At 32.2% G+C, this 24,656-nt stretch overlaps 1 protein-coding gene across 12 annotated transcripts in view; it reads right to left on the bottom strand.

Annotated features, from left to right (window-relative positions):
• Positions 1-24,656, bottom strand: part of LOC136834961 (RNA-binding protein Raly-like) — a 732,807-nt gene that overhangs the window by 45,769 nt on the left and 662,382 nt on the right. For 8 of the 12 annotated variants that reach the window (XM_067097862.1, XM_067097884.1, XM_067097962.1 and 5 more), the window contains one exon: positions 15,942-15,959. The exons of the other annotated variants lie outside the window; for them this stretch is intronic. In XM_067097862.1, coding sequence (XP_066953963.1) covers positions 15,942-15,959 — 18 coding nt within the window. The remainder of the gene's footprint in view (positions 1-15,941; positions 15,960-24,656) is intronic. 12 annotated transcript variants of the gene reach the window in all.

Here is a 24,656-nt window from a genome sequence, read left to right as displayed (position 1 = left end):
GAGAGAGAGAGAGAGAGAGAGAGAGAGAGAGAGAGAGAGAGAGAGAGAGAGAGAATGGAACTGAATCTAAGCATACATTAAATATCAGCAAGGAATTAAAAAGCTTGCATTTGAAAATAAATTTCCAAGATTGGTAATGTCAAACATAAGCTTGCATTTGCAAATAAATTTCCAAGATTGGTAAAGTAATGTCAAACATACATTACTGTACATAAAGCGTACAGATAAAGTCCTATATACAAGTAATAGCAATAAAGATATTCACAGGTTTTCATTCAAGGAATTATCCCCATCATCTCACGTCATCATAATATGTTATTGAAAAGAAGCACACAGGAAGGGTTAAAATAACCGAAATCTCCTGTTTCAGCCCTAAGGCTAGGATGACCAGAAAACTTCAAAATTTGGATTCTCAAACATTTCTGTTACTTTCTTATCATAGAACATATCTTAATGAAATTCTATCGAGGAGTCTCTTTCGATATCAGCCGTCTTTTGGGCATTATCTGATCCAAAACTCCACAGCAGACGCAGGACGAGAGGGGGAGATTTAATTACATTTAAATAGTCTTATTAATCTCGAGATATTTCCGGAATAACGTTGCTAGCATCTAAACGTTGTGACGATGACATTTCAGGAGACTGACTTTTTCTACCGTGTACTTGCGAGGCATTTTTTTTTACATTATATATGCGTAAATCTTCCAATAAATAAAAAATGGGGTTACTGATACTCAAAAATACCTCTGCAGGATGAACAGGATATGAAACAAAATTTTAGACTCACACTGCAAAATCATATTAGCGCAGAACGTCGCTCTCGCGATATGATGTGACACTGGTTTTGAAAAATCTCACGATGTAGTAATTGGAGATTTGTTCAGTACGATTTGTAAGAGGTTTTAGTTTTTGGGTGTAACTTGATAACGCAATTTTACCCTTCCCTCCCGAGAGACTAAACTCTCGTAATTCTCATGCGATTCCGTAAAATTGTATTTTACTCTTTCATGATAACACAAGGACAAAATTTTTCTAGTAATCGCTTCGGTTTCATTAATGTTTCACTGCAGGCACCTGATACTCTGACTCACTATTTTTAGTTTTTTTTTTTTACTTCTCGAGAATGAAGACCCAAAGCAACCGGTGATGGAAAACATTCGCAAAATACCTATGAGAATCATTTCGGGTGATGAGCTACAGCAAGACGAAGGTAAGGAGCCATTTTTAGGTCATGGAGAATTACTCCTGTTTCCTGAAAGATCGAAACTTTCTCCATGAAAGTATGGCTATCAGTCCATGGCAGCCCTTAAGGTTTGTAGCGAGCAAAAACTTTCATTGTCCGTTTAAAAAATAAGACCTTGAAATCAGATAGACAACAATATAAGATGCAACCACATTGAAAGCTTTATATTCTAAATTTGAGCTCCTTAATAAAAAAAAAAAGAGTAAGGGTGTTAAATTAAAATCATGAAATGTAGAGCCACTTCAGTACTCGGAAAACAGGAAAGAAATGTTGTCATCAAGGTCGTGAGTCATCAATAAAAAAGCAAACCAATCATCTTTAGATACAGTAGCAATTGGTAATTATTAAAAAAAATTTAGCTCATCCTAAAATCTTTTCCAAGAATTGTGTGATAGTTGCTATCTTCATTAGTCTACCACGCTGGATATAGACAGAGCATTTGATCTTGGGAAAGGCTGGTAGGTCAGTATATAGATTGTGGAAATTCTGGACATGGCTAATGACAGAGAAGTTAGGTATTTTGAATAGCTTGCCTATGTAATAGATTATTATCTAGACCGAGTTCATCAAGGAACTATATACAGAATATACCTTTAGTTTATAGATATATTAAGTGTGGTTCTAAGTACACCCTATGCATATGCACACAAACATGCTTTTGTGTCTGCACCAATATACACAAAACCAACACGCAAGGATGCACACACGTATAGCCAGAGAGACAAAGATACACACACACATACATACATACATACATACATACATACATACATATACATATATATATATATATATATATATATATATATATATATATATATATATATATATATATATATATATTTAATATAAGTTTTAAACAACTTAAATCTTTTTTTGTACGTAAAAGGCTTTCCTCTCGCACGTCAGTAACTCTTTTTGTCTTAAAATGCAAAAAGCCAGTCTAAAATTTTGTAAGCCTTACATTTTCCGATTTCTTCCAATATTTTTCCTTAGATGAATGAGTGATATGATTTCTAAAATAAATCATTGTTATTCACTGTAAATTATAAAGAGCGAACTATGCAATAATAGTAAAAAATAAAAATAACAGTAATAATACCAACAGGCGTTACCAAAAATAATACCAGTCTAATTATTTCAATGAAATTCGCACACATGAAAGTGAGTATAGGTTAAGCAACATTGTGGCTACCTATATGGGACGTTTTCTGATTCAAAATAATTACAGAGTAGCGTTACCAATATTGACTTTGTAATATTGATGATAGCTATTTCACTATTAAAATATTTCGGTTAATAGATGGGAAAAAGAATAAATGTTTTTATCTCATGGCAAATACATGGGCGCGTTTACTTTTGCATGTGCGCATGAATATATTATGATTTGCTTGCAAACACGTCAGAGCGATGAACGGCCGGCATCAATGAAACATACCAGAGCTTTCAATCTCTCTGCATCCCTTGTGTGGGAGCAGCGGCGAGGGACGACAGCGCTGCACACACATTCCGCGGTCTTTTATTTATATTCCTACTACTAATTACAACAACGCTGGATCGTTCAAGGCGAGCCCTAAACCCTTAATATTGACGTCATACGAGTCTCGGCCGGCATATAAGCAGCACTAAAAGGAGAGTTTATATTGGAAATGCCCGAACGGGTGAGGCTGCTTTACGGTATCGACAGGGGTTACGATATGAAGCCATTTCCCCGCCTTCATTAATAACAAAAGGGGAAAAAGGAGAAGCGGAGTAAACATCAATACAACTTGAGTAGTTCTGACTTCTAATATAGAATTCAAATTTGGCTGCTTCAAGTCTAATAACTCTACTCAGAAGGATAACGGCCAAAATGACAGAAGTTGGCCTTTATTAACTTTTGAATGAATCACATTTCCACAAGTGGTAGTAATAATGAAAATTTCTTAAAGGTATCTAAGAAATTAATTGCATGAATTAATATTTCTTTATTTTATGGAAACAGAAAGATGAAGGTATACGAACAATGAACCTACTTAAATCGCGCAACCAACTTCCCTAAAGAAAATATTATTTTTACGTGTGTATGAGTATGTATATATCTTTACACACACACACACACGTGTATATATATATATATATATATATATATATATATATATATATATATATATATATATATATATATATATATATATATATATATATATAAGAAAGATTACATGGGATATGGAGAAATGGATCTTAATATGAAACTGGAAGAATAAAAACGGTAGAATTTTTGGAATAAAAATATGGTTGGCGACAAGAGTAATCTTTCCTTTCCGGAAGTTAAACGCATAAATTGAATGTACTGTACATAAAGAAAATGGCTACTGAGAGTGATTGATTGGATAAAATTTGCAGAGATACGTAAAAGAAGTGATAAAACGATGGATATGAGCATTTTGAGAGGTTTTGATCACACTGAAACACTGAGGGAAAATAATTGGGTGACAAGAGGCCATAACTTGGTAATGTTAAGGGTAGGGAGTTAGTGAGTGGGCGATATTAGAAGAAAAGGACCTTCGTATTCAGATGGCACAGGTTTACAAGGGAAAAGTGAAATGTATAATGTAATAATTTACGGGAGGTAGGGTTTATTACACCGCTGATGAGACCTCTGAGCATGACAAGGAACAGCTAATGTTGTGGAAATTAGCTTTACATAGGTTTCATCTATGATAAGGCGTTAAATTATAAAAGTGTTAGTGACCCTTGTGTTGTTCTTCTCTAGAGCCACCCCTTGTTAGGGGGAATGTATTAATGGTGTAAACGTATATAATTAAAAAAAAAACTTTTTCCGAGTGCATGTCAATCTTTTTTACCTAAAACTGATGCAACTAACTTAATGCAACTTTGTTCACGAGAGGAACTTCCCACAAGGAACCAGCGGATGTGCATTATAGGTTGCAAATCGTCTCGTTCCAGATTAAAATTCCAAGTTTATGATTTTCTGACGCATTGTAAATCTGTGACATCGGCCTTATGTCCCCTGTAGACTTTTACAATTTTACATAAACAAAGTAAAGGCATAGAGACGGAGCCCCAAAGTCACACCTTCCCTCCATCTCTTTTATTGTGTTTTGTTTACATCTCCTAGAGTTTTAAAAACCATTTAACCTCGCAACTCTGATATCCCCTCATTTTAAGAGTATTTTACCATAACAAAACGGCAAAATATTGTAATGGAAATAATTTCATTTGAAAAACTGTTTTCATTTTCCCTTAACACTATCTTGTTCCTTGATTTGGAATTATAAACTGGATATCTTTACAAAATTATACTATAAAATATAATCGAGATTATCAGTGCAGCTCTGCACGCAACTATAAATGTGGTAAGAGCCATTTTATTTCAAAAATAAAATATGGTTTTTTATGATGAATCTAATATAATCTATTAACACAAAAACAATTTCTTAAAGAAAAATTCTGAGCCATTTACATCTTTTTCAGATTGGGAACACACACACATTATATATATATATATATATATATATATATATATATATATATATATATATATATATATATATATATATATATATATATATATAATGTATATACGTATTCACATATATGAAGGAGCAGCACTGCTTAAACCTAAGAACTCCTTTGATGTTGATTCGCAAGTTTTCGACTCCATATTTCTCTAGCTTTAATTTCAGCATTCCTGAAATTGCACAAAACAGGGTTCATTAATCAAGGAATCTTCACTCCCTCCTCCAAGAGAGAAGATTAAAATAGGACTGCAAGGTGTTCTAGTTTTATACGTTACACACACACACACACACACACACACACACACACATATATATATATATATATATATATATCTTCATTCTCTTGTACACACACACACACACACACATTCTCACACACACACACACACACACACATATATATATATATATATATATATATATATATATATATATTTCCATTTTTATACTGAATTAAAATCTGAACAATACTATATTAAGAGAATTTTTATGGAACATGAGGCTCTTGTTACGAAAAGAAACGTGCCAGTTCACTGTTACCATGTAAAACGGAAATAATTATGAATAAGTTAATTGAAACATCATCTTTTGGAGCATTTACATATACAGTTTCCAAACACTAAGCAGAGATAAAAACACTCATATTAATTGTAAGTTAAGAATACATACATTAACACTGCACAACACACACACGCATATATATACATATATATGTATGTATGTATATACATACATACATATACATATATGTGTAAATATAAATATAAATATATATATATATATATATATATATATATATATATATATATATATATATATATACATATATATATATATATATATATATATATATATATATATATATATATATATATATATATACAGTGTATATATATATATATATATATATATATATATATATATATAATATGCATGCGACCCTAGGTCCCACATCGCCAAAGGCTCCAACAGCAGTGGCACACTATAGGTAGGACGCCGCCCCGCAAGTTGTACCTCCCAGTGGGCAGCCTTAAGGTATGTAAGCATAACACTGGCTCTATGACTCACTGTCCTAAAAAATCAGAGACATACGTCCTCAAAAAAACTGTTGTGTCTTTTAGGTAAGCTACCCCTGACTCAAACAACCGATTAGGCAAAAGAAAATTCTCCTTTCCCTCTCCCTACCTAACTTATATATATTTCCTACCTCTCTTCTAAAGAGATCTGACCCATACTAGATCCTGATTTTTTTTCTCAGAGCAGACAGTAACACAAACTCAGCGAGAAGAGCAAAAAGACCTTCTCTTTCCGCCAATACATCTCACAAAAAATGATACAGTATACAGAGAGATATAAACGCAAAATTTAAAAGATAAATCACATTAATAAAGCATTATAAAGAAAAAGATCACAAGAATCAATGTCCAAATTCGTGAAAAGAACTCGTTACAACAGCAGATATCTGCACTACTGACCCACAGTATGAAAGAAAATTGTCCTGAAACTTTCTGTAAAATGCTAATAATAGCTACCACGAAAAACAAAAAGCAAACAAATTACAGTGTTATTACATATATAAACCAATAAATTAAATAAATAAATCTTGTTTCTCAATATATATATATAATATATATATATAATATATATATATATATATATATATATATATATATATATATATATATATATATATATATATATATATATATATATATATATATAATCTTCAGCTAAAAACGTAAAAGAATCTATCTACTTATAACGAATAGAAAAAATAATATTGAAATGCAGTGAAAAGGACCACGGACACCAGAAAAAACTGTTACAGGTAATTAATGGGAAAATTTTCCCATATGAACTTCCAATTTTTAGCTCCCTTTGGAAACAAGCTAACAATTGCATATCGGAATATCAAAGGGGGAACATTGGGTATCGCCAAAGGGTTAAAAACTAATGAGGAAACTACCTGATAACAATAAAGATGAAAATATCGATATTAAGATTTTCACTGATTAAACGCAGAACCAGTAAAACAATATTCGGAATTAATAAAAAGAAATATTTTCTTTCACAGAAAAATATGTATTAATTTTACTGTGCTTCTTCTAAAGTCTCTTTATTAGAATTTGCCGGCCGCAGTAAATTTATGCGATTTCAGTAATTATATGTATGCCTCACCTAAATTACAATCTTATTCAACTTGTACTTAGGTAGCTACGGCAACTTCACTCTTACTTCCGTGAGTGCGTTTGAATCCCACCAGGAAAGGAAGAGTTTCTGCGTATGATTCCCTTTCGAACTCATAGTTTGTAGTAATGAGCTCCTCCAGAAAATGTGTTATAACCGGGAGTTAAAAGCAGCCATTATGCCTGTTAATGATCTATACACACACACACACACACACACACATACACATATATATATATATATATATATATATATATATATATATATATATATATATATATATTTATACAAAAACACATATATATGTGTGTGTGTACAGAAAGAAAATTACGAGATCCCACGAGTTATTGTAAGCAGAGGCAGCTTAATTTTTGATGGTTAACCCATAATGACGCTGTTACTAAGATTGAAGGATGAAGGCGCGTCCGACAGATTTTTATCCGATTAGAAGGGCTTGCCTTCAATTCCTGCAATCTCTTTCTTCTCTTCCCGAAACTGTTATTGGGAAATCAGGCGTTAGGGGATCACCCTCGCAATCAAACTCTACAAATCACGGCTTTTGCAATTCAACCTGGACGATTTCGCCATTCTGAAGCGATAGAAAATTGCGGTGAAATGCAACGGATGAAATACGAACACTCGAGCCGCTCTAATTAAACAATTAGCGGAAAAATTCGCTGCACGAAAATAAAGAATAATTAAATTCGAGCACTTCGAATAATAGCAATCACGACGGTGCGGAGAGAACAAATACTCAGGTGATAACAAAGTGATCATTCGAGGGGTCTTTCTTTTTCGTCGGGTGGGGATCATTTTTGCCCCACTGAATTACCGAAAATTAATGCTGCATTACAGGGGGGAGGGGAAACATGATAAAAAAGATAATAATTACATTTTTAAATGAATGGTACTTGGCCATTTTTTTCCCATTTTGAACGTAATGAATATACACATGTAGCAATCACGAGAGAAAAATAATAAAATAAACACTCTAAGAGATTAACGACCAGTAGCGGGTAAAAATTGCTAATTCTTTTAGGGTTGAGGGAACTCAAATGTATTTTTCAATCTTGGAGAATTATGATGATACAGCTAATAATTAATATTGGGGAACTGGATAACAAAGGACTAATAAACATTAGTTTTTATGCGCACCTCAATAACAGAAATAGATTCCTGGACCTTCTTATTTCTTCCTGGAGAAAATGGTTTACTATAATAAAAAGGATAAAAATACGCACATATAATACAGGAGACTCATCAGATAACGAACAGTCAGCCTAAAAATTATTTTGTAATACTTAGGAGTTAACCATAGCTCTTTCGAATAAGTCACTTATTGTAACAAAATTCTGGTTCTTTGGAAGTTATAAAATATAGACAATAATTATGGTTTATACACGGTGAGACATTATTGCATCCCTGATAAAGACAAAATATTCCTGGCCATACGCAAAGTGTTACCAGATTACCAATTTACGTAAAATGACTACGTTCGGGTGGTATATACTTTAAACTAAATTTCTTTGGTACGTGCAACTTTGAGTGTTAATTTTTTGTACACAAACACACACACATGTATGTATGTATGTATGTATGTATGTATGTATATATATATATATATATATATATATATATATATATATATATATATATATATATATATATATATATATATATATATATATATATATATATAATGTGGTGTGTGTGCGAGCGTGTGTCGATTTTGTGTTACATTTGCGTATTTGTTTCTCCTTTGCTCTACTTACATGGTTGTAAGCATAAAGATACAGAAGGTCATGATGGACGTTTTGTTCATAAGTACAGCTTAAGATTCATCTCCATTCCTTTTTCGTATCCTCTGGCCGGTGCAGAGCATTACTTGCCGAGATGTAACACTTGTACACTGTTTACTAATGAAACTTTGTGATTATTTTTCTCTTTATTATACGAAATTCTTATGAAGTTTGATGTTCTTCTTTCCTCACTAAATAAAAAACGTGGAAAAATATGGACACGAACACACACAAACAACACACACACACACACATATATATATATATATATATATATATATATATATATATATATATATATATATATATATATATATATATATATATATATATATATATTATATATATAGTTATCAGAAAAGAATGCCTAATACATAATTAGACGATGCAACATCACCCAGACATACTTATAACTATGATGACTATGTTGCATGGAAGACCAGACGTACTTACGAGACAATCATGAAAACAAGGGAAAAATGAAAAGAAGTTCATAAAACTCATGCCAAATATTATAATAAAAGTACCATTAAACCAGACATTACTCACATTAATGTACAAAATCATGTTCTAGAAGGGCCAAATACAAAGATTTCTCCCAAGTTCACTGGACCATATAGAGTAGTAGAAGTGTTAAAATTAAACAAATATAGAGTAATTAATGAAAGTGATCGAAGGGAAAAAGTAGTTCACTGGAACCATATAAAAGTAGTAAAAACAAATCCATGGTCCACTGAATTTAGTGATAGCATAAGACATGAAAATGCTGTAGATAATGTTGTAAACAAAAGATGTAATCTACGAAACCGACAGAGTTAAATATGTGTATGTATATGTATATTGGTGTTAGACTGAAAATGTCATAAATATAATGTATGTAGTGAAAATATCATAAATATAATGTATGTAGTGAAAATATCATAAAAGTAATGTATGTAGTGAACCCTATATATAAAGAGTTGCTACAGAAGCAAATGTAGAACAGGAAAAAGAAAGAATAGACAGACTAGAAAAGTGGGCTGCAGCAAGAGGAACAGTGATGAATAAAGTAACTGCATCACAAAATCAAAATGCAGAACAAATAGAAAACCTGAAAAATTTTATAAATCAAGTAAACCAGAATGTAACAAAAGAACTGTATAAGTTGGAGAATATACAGGTTTTTAAATATATTTGCTCTAGAAAGTGAAGTGATATTACAGGAACATAAAAACACATTAAATGCCATTTTGCTTGCTTATAAAGGTACTTTGAGCCCAACACTAATCACTCCAAAATAATTAGAAGACATTATCAAGTTTTGCATCATGGAAAAACACTTTCAGCCACTTGTGGAAGATGTATTCATGTATTATAATTTAATAAGTGCCAAAGTGCTTTATGATAAAATTATTTTAATTGTACCTTTCAATACTAGGATCACAAACACATTAATCACTGTGTACCCATTTCCTAAGACTATTAATGATCAAACAGTCGTTCAAAAGGGAACAATCAGGCATTTTGCATTAGAAGAGCACGCTCTACTTTTGTTATTCTTCACTGACAACCAATTTAATGAATGTGTTCTGTTAAAAGAACAAGAATATATATGTAATTTTGATAACGTGTATAAGAATACTAATACTTATCCCTGTATTCAAGAAATTGTGTTAAACCAAAACCAAGAAAAAGATGTACAGTATGTACCACAAATTATCATAAAACATTTGAAGCATTTATAATTGATCAAGAAATCTTTGTATTTTCACTAAATACTGTTGTAGCTAAAATGAAATATCACAACATTAGCACAGAAATAAGGTTTAAAAATGTTAAATCTTTTACAACATCATGTCAGTTAGTGACAGCAAACCAAATTATATTATGAACCTCATCTTTTCACAACATATAACTTCAAAAAACATGTGCCATATAAGAATTACTCATATAAAATAAATGAATTTAAGTTGTCCAGTTAGAATTAAAGAAGCTTGATAATTTGAACTATGTTGATGAATATTTCTACTATAAAGAATCTGTCTCCCCAATTTTATCATTAGTAAATCTAATGGTAATATTAATTACTGTTGTTTTGTTTATCATAATAGTGAGACATCTTCTTATCAGAAAAATACAAGGGATATTGACAGAACTCAATAATAACAATAATTAAAAACTGATGTTTATTGATCATGTTTACTGTCCATATATTCATTTAGTGTTTGATGTTTTAATAGTATTTGATGTTTAAATATGATTTTTTTTAAAGAATGTTTTGATGAACATATCTTTTCCTCCACAGTTGGAGAAACAATTTTTATTATATCCATTATGTTTTATTGCCAGCTTAATTGTTACTATTATATCCATTTTATTATGTTTAGTTAAACATTGAGGACAATGTTTGGTAGGTGAGCAAGTGATGTAATGATATGTGAATAACGTAAATACAAGAGAGAGAAAAAGAACTGAGAATAGAACCCGTGATAGAGAGAGAGAGAATAGTATAAAAGGATGTGTTATGCTCAGGTAGTCAAAACAGGGTGTGAGTATAATCTACTGAAATTGTTAAAGGAATTTTTAAACAAGCTCGCCTATGTGCTTAGCTGTTCACCCTCACCGGAAACCAAGACTTCCGGTGATGTCATAAGTACCCTCCTTCGTAGGAGGGTTTAATTCAACTAATCCACCCAAAAAGGACGTCGTTAGATAAGCGCCAGCCAATTAGACCTCTACCAAGGGCTGGACAGAAGCTATTGCCCGCCTATTGTAGGATGGGCATTCCATTTTGAAAAAACCTTCAAAAGAGAAGAGAGAAGAGCAGAGAGAAGCAGAAGAAGAAATAAAGCCTTAGTGGAGTGAGGTCAAGTGCTTCACCAGTTGTGGGTTGAGAGGAAGCAAGGCTCACACTTGATTCATATCCATACTTAGATTCACTCAATTGTAAATAATATGTATATTTTACGTAGTGTGTGTTAATGAAGTAAGAAAGCTGCACTGTGTCTTTCTAAAGCCTCCTGGGACTCAAACACTACTATAACAACAAAGCCAGAAACGATAAAGCATCTATACAAGAAAATAATAACTTCTTTACATGGGCAACAAATAAAATAAATCATAAGTTGAAGGTGGTAATATAATATATAATATATATATATATATATATATATATATATATATATATATATATATATATATATATATATATATATATATATATATATATATATATATATAAGTAATGTTTCTTACCACCTTCAACTTATGATTTATTTTATTTGTTGCCCATGTAGAGAAGTTATTATTTTCTTGTATAGATGCTTTATCGTTTCTGGCTTTGTTGTTATAGTAGTGTTTGAGTCCCAGGAGGCTTTTAGAAAGACACAGTGCAGCTTTCTTACTTCATTAACACACACTAAATAAAATATATATATATATATATATATATATATATATATATATATATATATATATATATATATATATATATATTAGATGCTCAAGCCTCGCAATCAATACTTCAAAGGATGAAAGTTATCATTTGCATTTTATTCGGAAATATTTGCATTTACGTTCTGTTTCCTTTCTCTTCTGGGATCACACTTTAGTTGGGTTTTATTGAAGTGCTTCATTAGATTCCAAAGGTTGGATTTCTTTGTGTCGAAAACAATGACTGTCTTGTAGACAAAGGATGATTGTTAGGTGATTCTAATGACCTTATTATAATGAGTTTCCAGCTCTGCTCCGGAGTTTCATAAAGAAAAACTGAGAGGCTTATACATGCTGATTAGTTCCTCTTCTGTTTGGTGTTTAAAATTAGCATCGGTACAGTTAATGAAAGGTAAGTTTGGCTAAACTGATTTATTAGCTAATCCCAACATTTCTTTCCCACGTGGAGATAATTAGCCAAGTAAAATATAATGCATACAATAAAAATAATGAAATATATTGCCAACTGTAAAAATCATTCAAATTTAAAAAAAATACGTAAAAATTATGTATTATCTCAAGAAAAATAATATAGACTATATCTCGAGCAATGATGACGTGCAGCGAAAAATAATTTTGAAACGACGCAAAACCTTTACTCTACTAGATTCCATCAACTGTCTCAAAAGTTGTACAAGGGAGGCATTACTCAGCAACAAAAAGTGGACGTCTCCTGAACATCCACTAAGAAAAACCTTTCGTATGAATATCCGAGAAATTTTCACAGGACGATTGCGAAAGGTGTGCCATGAAATTACAAGTTCTTGGTGGTGATCCATTCCAGGCCACTCCAAGAACCAATGTCTAGACTTTGCCTGTAACTTTCACAGATGTCACTTACGGAAGCTCAAAATCCTAATCCGACATTAGTTACGTTTCTTCTAGTCTATTGTAACATAAAACGATAAAAAAAATCTTTCAAGAAATGTGACAGTTTCTTCGAAATATACCTGGGTAATGTTTATTTATTACTAAAAATAGTTAAAGGCAGGAGCGAGGCACTGAATGATGGTCAATTATTGTTTTAGTATCGTCAACTTGTGTTTATAGACTTGTAGAAATAAAAATCTTACACAAATCAAACATAGATAGATATCTGAAACTCTTCTGAAATTTTGTTTGCCGGGAATAATGGCTGTTAATTAATTAGGTATTTCCACTGCAACAGAAACTAGCAGTCCTCTTCAATATGAATAGTACTGACAGTATAAAAACTGTAAATAATGGTTGAAAACTATACATGCTCGAAAGGATTTTGTAAAGGGTTCCGTGAGCTGGTCAAAGTTCCAAGGATAAGTGCAGCTTTTCTGCATGATCCATCTTCCATGCCCCTTTGGGTAGAGTAGAGCCATTCGTCCTCTTTTTTTTGTAATGCATCCCGGTTTATACTGTGGTCGTCACTGCTTATGTGATTAAAAAGAGGAAAGCTGATGTCCATGGAAGAACCACTGCACCCACCGTATCTCGGGAGTTTCTACTTTGTGGTAAACACTGTGGTACAAGCTTTAACCTAAGGTAGCTATATAGTTATTGGCAAAAAAATTTTTCTTTGGTAACATCCAAGTACAATTGATTGAACTGAACTGAATATAGAATTTACACCAAAGGCCAAGCACTGGGACCTATGAGGTCATTCAGCGCCCAAGTATAATTGAATCTGAATTTTATTATTTCATTCTTTCGGCCGGTTGCTGGGGTAAGAGAAAATTTTTATAAACTTTGTAAGTAATATCTGATTACTGACCGGGTACTTGAGGAAAGTTGACCCTTTAAAAATTATTCTAGAATTGTTGGATTCCAGGAAAAAAAATCTTATCCCAGACAAAACGTATAACACCAGGTCGGTAGCACAAGAATGATAGAATTTCAATTCTTTATTAAGCATCTAGGTAATACACACACACACTCACACACAGACATATATACATATATATATGTGTGTATGTATGTATATATATAATATATATATATATATATATATATATATATATATATATATATATATATATATATATATATATATATATATATATATATATATACATATATATGTTGGAATAAATTCCATTGGTATTCATTTTGAAGTTACCTTATTTACTTTGAATATGAAACAAGATTTTCTTGGAACCTACCCATATACTTTTGAAACTTTACTGCAATCTAACTGACCCCTCAGTCCCAAAACTACCTGCCCTTCGGAAATTCCTTGTTGCATCTCAGTAAAGCTTCACAGTTTTTTCGAACCATTTGTTTCTGACAACCAGATTAAAATTTCAATTTTGATATACTGATTTTCTATTTCCTATTGTTGGATTCAAACAGACAGCTTTTTTTTTTTTTACTGTAGTCTGTTTTTACGGTGTGATATGAACACAATCATACAATGCCAATATTTTTATTAGCCTTGGGAAAATATGATTAAAAAATGTCAACAATGTCGATAAAACCGACTTTTCAACAATACTGATATTTATTTTTTAATTTCATGGTAAATCTATACCTAAAGAACGGCACTATGCACATAGACAGACGAATAGGAAATTATTTCCAGTGATATGCTCGGCTCCGGCATTTCTTAGATATATAATAACACCTCCTTGAGAGTATACTTACGCTTAATTAGTCGCTGCTAGTCAGTATTTCTTCGACGTCTTTCTATTATTACCGATTCATGCATGTTTCAATATTTTTATTAAAGGGTATGCACAAATACATATTCAAATATTTAAACACATACCATAACGAGAAATGCCTCATACATGTTAATATATGCCAACAATTATATGGGTATGAGCAATATCACACACACATTGATATGAGTAAACAAAAGCACACGCGTATTGAAAAGGCAACATGTATTAATGATAACACATATATATTAACATGCTTAAAGATATACATAAGGGTACGATAAATGGCGCAAACAAACTAATATATTCAAACATATTTATGAGTGAAAGGCACCACCTACATACTGTACAATGTAAATCCAGGGAAGCAATCTGACAAAACACGAGGGAAGACTGCATTTCCCCTCATGACACACCAAATCACAACATTGTTCTAGATACGGACTCTCAAAGCTTATTGAGGGAAAACCAAGCAGAGGTTAGCATGCAAGATAAATAAGGCTTAACAATTAAAATGTTAAACGAAAGGGAACAACTTCAAAACAGAATGACCGTAAACAACACGAAAGGAGTAAAAACATCTCATAATAATATAGTGAATAACGCAAAGAATTGAAGAACAACTTAGTACTCCTATGTTTGGCAGGGAGGTTCGGGGTCTACCAAGAATATAGTCTTTGCAAAAAGGAACAGTATCTTGTACTTCTGCAAACTATCTTGCAAGGTGACTTACATGAATGGTCAGAGGGTTACACAGGTTTAAGGTAACAAATTCAGTAACTACATCAAGATACAATAGCTAGAGAGCTATTCAATTCGCGTTAGTTTGTGTACTAACTTTCTATTTGCTATGCAATCTAAATTATTAATCCTCAAAAAAGATATTATGCATTCTTCATGCATAACAAATCTCCACCCTTGACGTAAGGTTGGACATTTTTTACCATTTACCAGTACAGCGTTTGTGCTTATGTATGCCCAAAGTTTACTTGTCTACTGTGTTACATATATATATTTATATATATGTGTATATTTTTTACAAAACTATATTATGTTAACCTAACGACGAAAAATAAAAGAATCTTACCTGTCGTAGAACTGCTCCCTGCAAAACATAAAAAACTCAACTTAGTTTTATATTTGAAAAGGAATTATAAGGATTTATAACATATCCACATTCCTAAAATAAATGAAAATAAGTGATACAACAAATCAAACTAAAACGAAAAACACACAGCATATACAGTATTTGTCCCATTTTCTAAAATGTCACAGAGAAAATGCTAAAATGTGTTTTTTATTTATAAATGCATTTTTCTCCTTTCCAGTACTAACCCTCAAAACAGTTTCATTTTATTTAATGAAAGATATAAATATAAAAAGAGAGTTTCACAGACGTAAAAATGTTCGTTTTGGGCCATGTATTCAGGGCACACACCTACTGTAACGACATAGTGAAGTAAAAAGCATGATTTAATATCATTTATAAAACGAGTCACTGTGACAACAGTAAAGGATGCTGAAAATATGAACAGCAGACGCCATGAAAAGCACAATAGTTTTTGCTTTTATGATATATCATGTTCTTCGCGAAATCTTCCCAATTATTCAAAATATCAAATAACTCTCTTCAAACGCGATAAAGGAACATTTTTCAGCTCAACTCTACAGTATGAGAACAAAACCAACTCATGGAAAAACTAAACGAACAATAAAAAATGCATTATATTCGTAGAAGAAAAAAGCAAAATTTATTTTCATGCTCAAGCTAAAATGAAGCGAGTAAGAAAGAATTATATTTACAATTAACTTTAATAAGCTGCTAAAGGAAAAGCTTAACGTTGCCAACACTTACCTCCGACGCATTATTGACATAATGTACATTAGCTTGTGTTCAGTAATCTTAAGAACGAATAAATAATGAATAATGATACCTTAAGAAATTTTTTGTACACAACAACCTGATTTATAAGAATATTTTTAATCCATAAGAATTTAATGTAATGATAAACAAAAAGGAGAGATCACCAACGGTAAAGTTATGAGAGAAATAAATATACTTACTTAGGAATGCGTTTGCAAGTACCTCCACTCATTTAAAAATAGCGGAACATGGCAGCCAACAATATTACAAAAAAATGAAAGACAACAACATATATGGAGATAAGTGATAAAAAATGGAAGACAATTAAGTAAACGGAGATAAGTGAAGGGTGATAAAGTCGGAGAGTAAACTGAAAAGTGATGTTCCTCAGATATTTGATTACAAGAATTTAAAAAAATAACATTTGGATGAAAACATTTACCGATTATAATTCTGCATACGTCCTTGCGCAACAAAATACGCCTGTATTCTTACATATACAAAGGAAGAACATTGCAAAATAGAGTCCTGTTTCTGGATCTAATACAGAAAAGAGAAAAAAATTACCTAAGTAATAGAATTTATGAAAATGCGTATATATATGCAAACAAAATGCTAATTACCTAAATAAGCATATATATATATATATATATATATATATATATATATATATATATATATATATATATATATACATACATATATATATATATATATATATATATATATATATATATATATACATATATATATTATATATATATATATATATATATATATATATATATATATATATATATATTGTTTGTATGTATATGCCCTTTATCAAAGAAATCTCTGAATTTGTTACCTATCTACGAACTGCGAACCGATAGTTTAGATTCCAATGACATCAACAATTGATGACTTTTAATAGATAATATCAACACTTACTTGAACTAGAAAGACTTACAGCGATTCCCTGATGTGCGATATGAATTAATATAATTAATCAACCGGAACTTATTGTTGTTGTTATTATTAGAAAATACTCTCGTCGTCATTACCGCACTAAACGGAGAACCCATCTATAATTTTCTATGATGAAAATACCAGCTTGGTAGCAGAAACAGCTGTTGAAATAGACTAAATCTCAAGTCTTCACCGAAATGGATGCGCACCGTAACTTTGTAGCCATATGTACAAATAAAGGTAAACAATAACTATTGACCAACCAGGAAACTAAATACAAGGGGGACCTGTCGGCAAACTATATGGAAATGCCTGAAGATTTGCTCCGTAATAAAAGGAGAAAGTTTCAAACACTTCATTAGAGCTAAAATCAAATGGTAAATATATTTCAGTGGTTGGAATAGATCAGTTCAGCCTTGTCAATGGTTCTTACGGAATTTTTCCAAAAACAAAAACCGGTGGAATGGACAAAATACGTCATTATCTAGCTCATCAACACCAACAAAAAAAAAAAAAACAAGTTTTATGACTCAGGGAACTTGGATGAAGAAAAAGAACGCCGAAGAATTACAGTAGAAGGAAAATGAGTATCTTCTATGGAGTAAAAATGACTAAGTAAACTACGCGAGTTCTTAGACTGTGATAAAAATCATGATTTTCAAAAGGGAAACACTGACCATAAAAATAAACGTTACTACGGGAACCTACACCTATTTACCGACTCAGTTAGTAATTGGATAAACCGAATGATCAAAGAATAGAAATGAAAAATAATCTAACACAAAAAGCGGTATCCTTCTATGGATGAAATCTTAGGCATAATACGGAACCAAACCCGCTCCCCCAACCCCCAAACAAACGCTAATTCTCATGTCATGTAACTGCCGCGCCCTTTATCATACGATATCAAAATGATCGTTGTAGAAGTTGCTTGGATTATTCTGATGCCGATTATATTATCTTTACTATTTAATTTACAATAACTTACCCTAAAACTTCTTTCTGTTTATCGCTAAGATGACAATCTTTTTATTTTAAATCTAAATTCCATGATCTTCACATCAACTTATACAATAATAGACTACCATTATCATTATTACTGATTAAAAGAAAACTCGCAAATAACTTGTTTACCAATAACATGGATTGAGATAAATAAAAAAAAATCGAATACATATCCCGGTTTCATCAGGTTAGGAGCAAAAGAGCCATGATATTTCTTTATCGTATCAAACCACTGCTTACATTTCCCTTAGCTTTGCCATTTACAGTAACAGATCAATTAAAAGCAATTTATTATTATTATTATTATTATTATTTTGCTGATGAGAGATAGAAACTGATGTCTTCTTATATAAAACAAATTACTTTTCCCCTCAACTGCCTCTCTTTAACCAGACTCTCCTTCCCTATTAACTCGACCCCCTTGTGTGAAAGAGTACTTACGCCACCTTCACGCTAATGGAGTCACAGTGAGTCATTTCAAAAAGAGAGGAAAAAGTCAACGTTCATACATGCCAGCCTAATATGCAAAAGTGGAGAGAGAGAGAGAGAGAGAGAGAGAGAGAGAGAGAGAGAGAGAGAGAGAGAGAGAGAATTGAGTTAATGGCTGAAACCGTTCTTGAATATGAGCAGTATTAAAGTTGCTAATACCGTGAGTGTCTTTGCCTGTTGCCATTGTTACATGGTCAGGATGGCTTTGTAATGCTTTCGTCACCCCAGGATTCGTGGTTCCATTTGGGGAAAAAAGTTCCTTCTGGGTTCCTCTCTCTCTCTCTCTCTCTCTCTCTCTCTGTGTGTGTCTTTAAACAAAATTAATGTATTCTTTCTACTATGCGTTTGATCATTATTTTGCATGGTATTGTCCCAAAAACTGGATAAAGAAAAAATCAATTCGATATTGCCCCGTGACAAATCATTTCTTATATTGGATTAAACCTAGCATAAATAATAGCCTAATTTCTTGAAGATTTTCTTCTTTTGACATCTATGAAGACTGTCAACGTTTAGAAGCCCACGTTGTCATCACTCCAGCAAAGGTATCCTTCCACGGCCGGATATTCTCGGCAATGCGGGTGCTTGCCCGTTTCAACAACATCCAGCTTGTTCTGGTTTCAAGATGGATGCGTGGGTCTGTTATAATTCTGCTTTCACCCCGCTGTTCGCCTCCCCTTCCATTCGGATTTCATTTTCATTAAATGGCTAGAATAAACATGGAGACTCAGTCCTCGCCTAGGACTTTTAATGCTGGTAGAGGGAGAGGATTACGTCTGTTTGAATTGCAATAGTCACATTCTCATGCATCCATCACAAACACAGTTGCCAACTTCCTTGTAATGGGAACTATACACTTTCATGATAATCTATACCTAGATTAAGAAACTGTTAAAGCGTTCAAAATAGGTTATATGAAGACATAGTTACGACATCTGTTTTCACTAATGTTTTATCAAACGAAATACTCGACTAGTACAAACTTCCCGTAGTTGAGGTAGTATTGAAATTTATTTTATTTCATCATATCAAATACCGTATCAATCACGTGTGCCATTCCCTCTTTGGGAAGCGACCAGAATTTTTTTTTTTTAAATTCGAAGGAAATAAAGTAAATGCTTCTGGGAAAATACACATGGATGAGTTACATAAACTAAAGTAAAGCAAAATTTTGAGTTATTACAACTCTACTTTTACTTTTATTGAATTTTCTTGGGTTGCTTGCTTTTCATTTCACATAAGAAAAAACGAGGAGCTAAATTGTCGTCGTGCACTGAATTGACTTTAGGAACTCTCTGTAAACTTTTCGTTTTCATTATATATATATATATATATATATATATATATATATATATATATATATATATATATATATACATACACATACATACATACATATATACATATATATATGTTTATATAATATAATAAATATGTATATATGAATACATATAATTTGATGAATAACTTTCTAAAAGTCTTAAAAAACTACCGATGCTCCCTTATGTTTTCACTTAAAGCTTAATGAAAAATATCAGGCCGCATAATAAAACTAAAGAAAGACTGATAAAAGAACGAAGTAGGCAAAAATAATAAAATAGAATAAATGTTAAATGACGCGTGTAAAAGGGTCTGTCACGAATGAACTACGTCTATCACGAACCATGGAAACTGAGTTTCACATAAACTTTTTATCAATTATTTATTTTTACCAGCAAGTCAAAACCAAATGGAGGACTTGTTTAACAGACCGACATCATAAATGGCATCACAAATAACAGATGATAAATGTAAACCAATATGAAACCCTAAGTGTTAAAAGAATAACAATTCTATCAATGATTTAAATATATGACACCCAACAATGGGAAAGGAAAGAAGATCGAAAACTGAACAGGAAATTTACTAAGAACTGATAAATACATAGATCACCGAAACACATGAACTTATATAGTTTGCGTTCATTCCAGTCATAGGAGGTCGTAACAATATTTACATTATTATCTTTTCTTTTTGAGAAAAAATACCTTCAACCAACAACAACAAAAAAAACCAACAAAAAAAAAAAAAAGAGAGTAAATGACATGGAAGCAAATAAGGGGAAAAGGTTGATGAAGCGAAAAGGAGGGTGAGATGACGAAGTATCGGGAGGAAGAATTTTGAACGAAGGCGATAAGAGGAAAACTTGTGATGAATTAGGGAAGAAGGGTGATAATGGAGGATAAATAAGATGAACAGATTAATGTAGAAATTGAACTGCTTTCCATGACATTTTCCTCATTACTGACAATCTTGCCACCACGAACGCCATTAATCTCTCTCTCTCTCTCTCGTGCGCGCGCCTCGTAGTGCAATGAAGAGGTAGCACGATCGCTTCTCAAACTGGATGCTCAACGTTCAATTCCAGACCCAAACAAGCATGGAGGATAAGGGTGTTTCCTAAAAATCCATTATGCCACTGCTGATCTAAGCAGATAATTATGTACTTAGTTGTTGGTCATTTGACGTGGGGCGAAGCTGGGCTATAAAGGGAGATAGAGAGGAGAGGACAAACACTTGATGTCAGAGTTTATTACTCCGTCCAAATGTACACCATCAGCATTGGTGAGCCTCGTAGAGGTAATCATCACTCCCCCGGTTTAAAACCATTCACAAATATTCTGTCCATCATCAATGAAGCCTTACCCCTTTATTTTATGTGTCTGAATATGCAATTTTTCGAAATCTCTCTCTCTCTCTCCCACTAAAAAAGATAGAGCATGTCTGCTTGTACTTATTTGTGCTAAGGAAAACAAGACTACTGATGCACGGTACATCACTTGGGTTAACTAGTGTGCAAAAATAAACTTGCGTGGGTTCACGAGTGAGCTCTGACGACAGCATAAGCGTACGTTTCAAACGTCGTGGGCGACCGTAATTAACTCATAATCTACCTTAACGAACAAATAAACTCCCTTTAAGTCCTCATTACTATGATTAATTAAGCTAATTGATATGTCAACTAAAACAAATGTCAGTATATCTCCAAAAGCAAATGTGGTTACTCATGTTAACAGGTTAAATCATACGTCTAATACGCCGTTAGCCATATATTGTATACCTGGAGATTTGTAAGGCCTGTATTATAATAATAATAATAATAATAATAATAATAATAATAATAATAATAATAATAATAATAATAACAACAACAACAATAATAATAATAATAATAATAATAATAATAATAATAATAATAATAATAATAATCAAGTTTCTCTACTAAAACATTAGTCTTTTCAACCTCTGCTTTCTTTCCCACACGGTATTAAATGTATGAATGACCTATTGTTGATGAATGCTAAAATCATGTGTTAAATCTTCATTTAACTTCACCAGAAGTATTTCATCTTGAGCTGGTATCATACTGAATATTTCTACCTAGAAGTTTTAAAATGGTTTGTCCGTTCTGAAGACATATGCACACATTCACAATGGCAGGCAAACGAGTGAAAATATACTCTCATTCCACCTTCTTTCATTCACGTTCACTTCTGTCATTACTGTTTCCATATCATCAAGTCTTTCGGGTATAATAATAATAATAATAATAATAATAATAATAATAATAATAATAATAATAATAATAATAATAAGTAACCATTGCCTCTAACGCCGTGTGACGCAAAGCACCTTTGAGAAATTCAACCAATCATGTTTTTCCTGTGCTTTATCTTCCACAACGCTCCACCCATCACCAACCTCCCATCTCATATTTCCTATCAAGTACGTTTGATTCTTAAAGCTCTTCTGGAGCCCACAGGAGCCCAATTGACACTATCACGTACTATTCTCTTAAGGCTTGTGCGAAGGACATGTCTAATCCATCTCTATCTCCCTTTCATCTTTATCTCATCTACATATGTGAGCATATTCAACTCTGTCCCGCTGTCTGGCTCAAACTATTTGTTTTCCTAATATAATGCAGCTTGACTATTGTTTGAGTAACCTTTCTTAGTCTTTCGCTAAATTCCCACTAAAGAGAGCCTCTACAGGAAATCATTGTTCCTAAGTATTTGAAACATTACAAGTCACTGATTATTTTTCAGTCTAATGATACTTCGTCACTATATGCACACTCTGTCCTCATTACATATCTTTCCGTAGATTTAGTTTACATCCTATCCTTTTAAATATTTATGAAGTCTGTTAAGCAAGCTTTGCGAATCTTGTGGTGTTTTCCTACTGAAAACAGCATCATCTACATATTCTAAGTCTGGCAAATTTCTATTGTTACTCCAATCTCGACTTCCATCTTCGATCTCTTTTTTCAACATAAAACCTATGTGAAGTGCAAACAGCAAAGTTGAAATACTATATTTATTAAAATTTTACTTGTCAAGAGCCCATTAGCATTAACTTCTCATTTACTTCGTTCATAGATAATTTATTCAACTTTACATGAGTGATTGGAATGCCAAAGTGCTGCAAGATAATGAACGCTGCCATATTCCTTTTCATAACAAACAAAACCCTATAAAGGGATTTTTATATTCTTTACACAAATACTTGATCTTTTTAACTACTGCTAAAACCACTGAGTTCATATCTAAGATTTTAATCGGTTTCTATCTCCAGTCTCTACGGTTACCACATTCAAAGCAGGTCACCTTTATTTGCTGCCTTCCAGTTCCCAAGCATAAGGCTCTGTTTTCTCATCGCAAACCGTAAAAGAGTCTACATTTGGCGCCAAGATCATTCCTACTCCTCTATCATTTCCATATGATCCTTCTGAATAAATGATTACATTACTCCCTTCCAATCTCTGTCCTATTCTGTTGCACCGTGGTACCTAAACAGCTAAGATGTCCAGTCAATATCTGGTGTTTTTTTTTTTTTTTTTTTACCTGCTGGGTCTTTGCAATCTGGCCCGGGGTTCTTACTTTCCTTTCCATGTTTTCGGTTTAGCCTTAATAATAATAATAATAATAATAATAATAATAATAATAATAATAATAATAATAATAATAAACTTTGAATTTTCATGTTCCAGACAATATTTTTACATAATGGTTAACTTTAAAATTTGGTTTTCAGTAACTTGTCGGATGGTTTCAAGATTTTGCATAGTATTCGATCTTTTCAATATAGTTCGGTTAGTAATTTAATGTGCATCTAAATGGATTTTTGACTCAGTACACAGCCCAGTTAAATTCTGTGGGCCACAGAGATCATAGGCAAGCCTGTTATTGTGAAGAAAGAGTATGTCTATGCATATAATAAACAGCGATGGTTCGTATCTTGATGCTGCCAAAGCAATGGGAGTCGCAAAAAAATTGAGTAAAAGTGGTTTATGTCAAAGAGAACACAAAGGAAACACCACTAACCTCAATTCCCTAACAGAAAAAGTAACAAAATAACATAAAATCGTAATTATGAAAGTATTCCTAATTTTGCAAAACCAATATTATCATTGGTTGCGGATGCACCATCGCATTTTGAGGAAACAGAGTT

This window comes from Macrobrachium rosenbergii, chromosome 4 (genome assembly GCF_040412425.1).
Source record: "Macrobrachium rosenbergii isolate ZJJX-2024 chromosome 4, ASM4041242v1, whole genome shotgun sequence".
In the NCBI taxonomy this organism is placed as follows: Eukaryota; Metazoa; Arthropoda; class Malacostraca; order Decapoda; family Palaemonidae; genus Macrobrachium; species Macrobrachium rosenbergii.
This window is presented reverse-complemented; position numbering and strand designations above follow the sequence as displayed.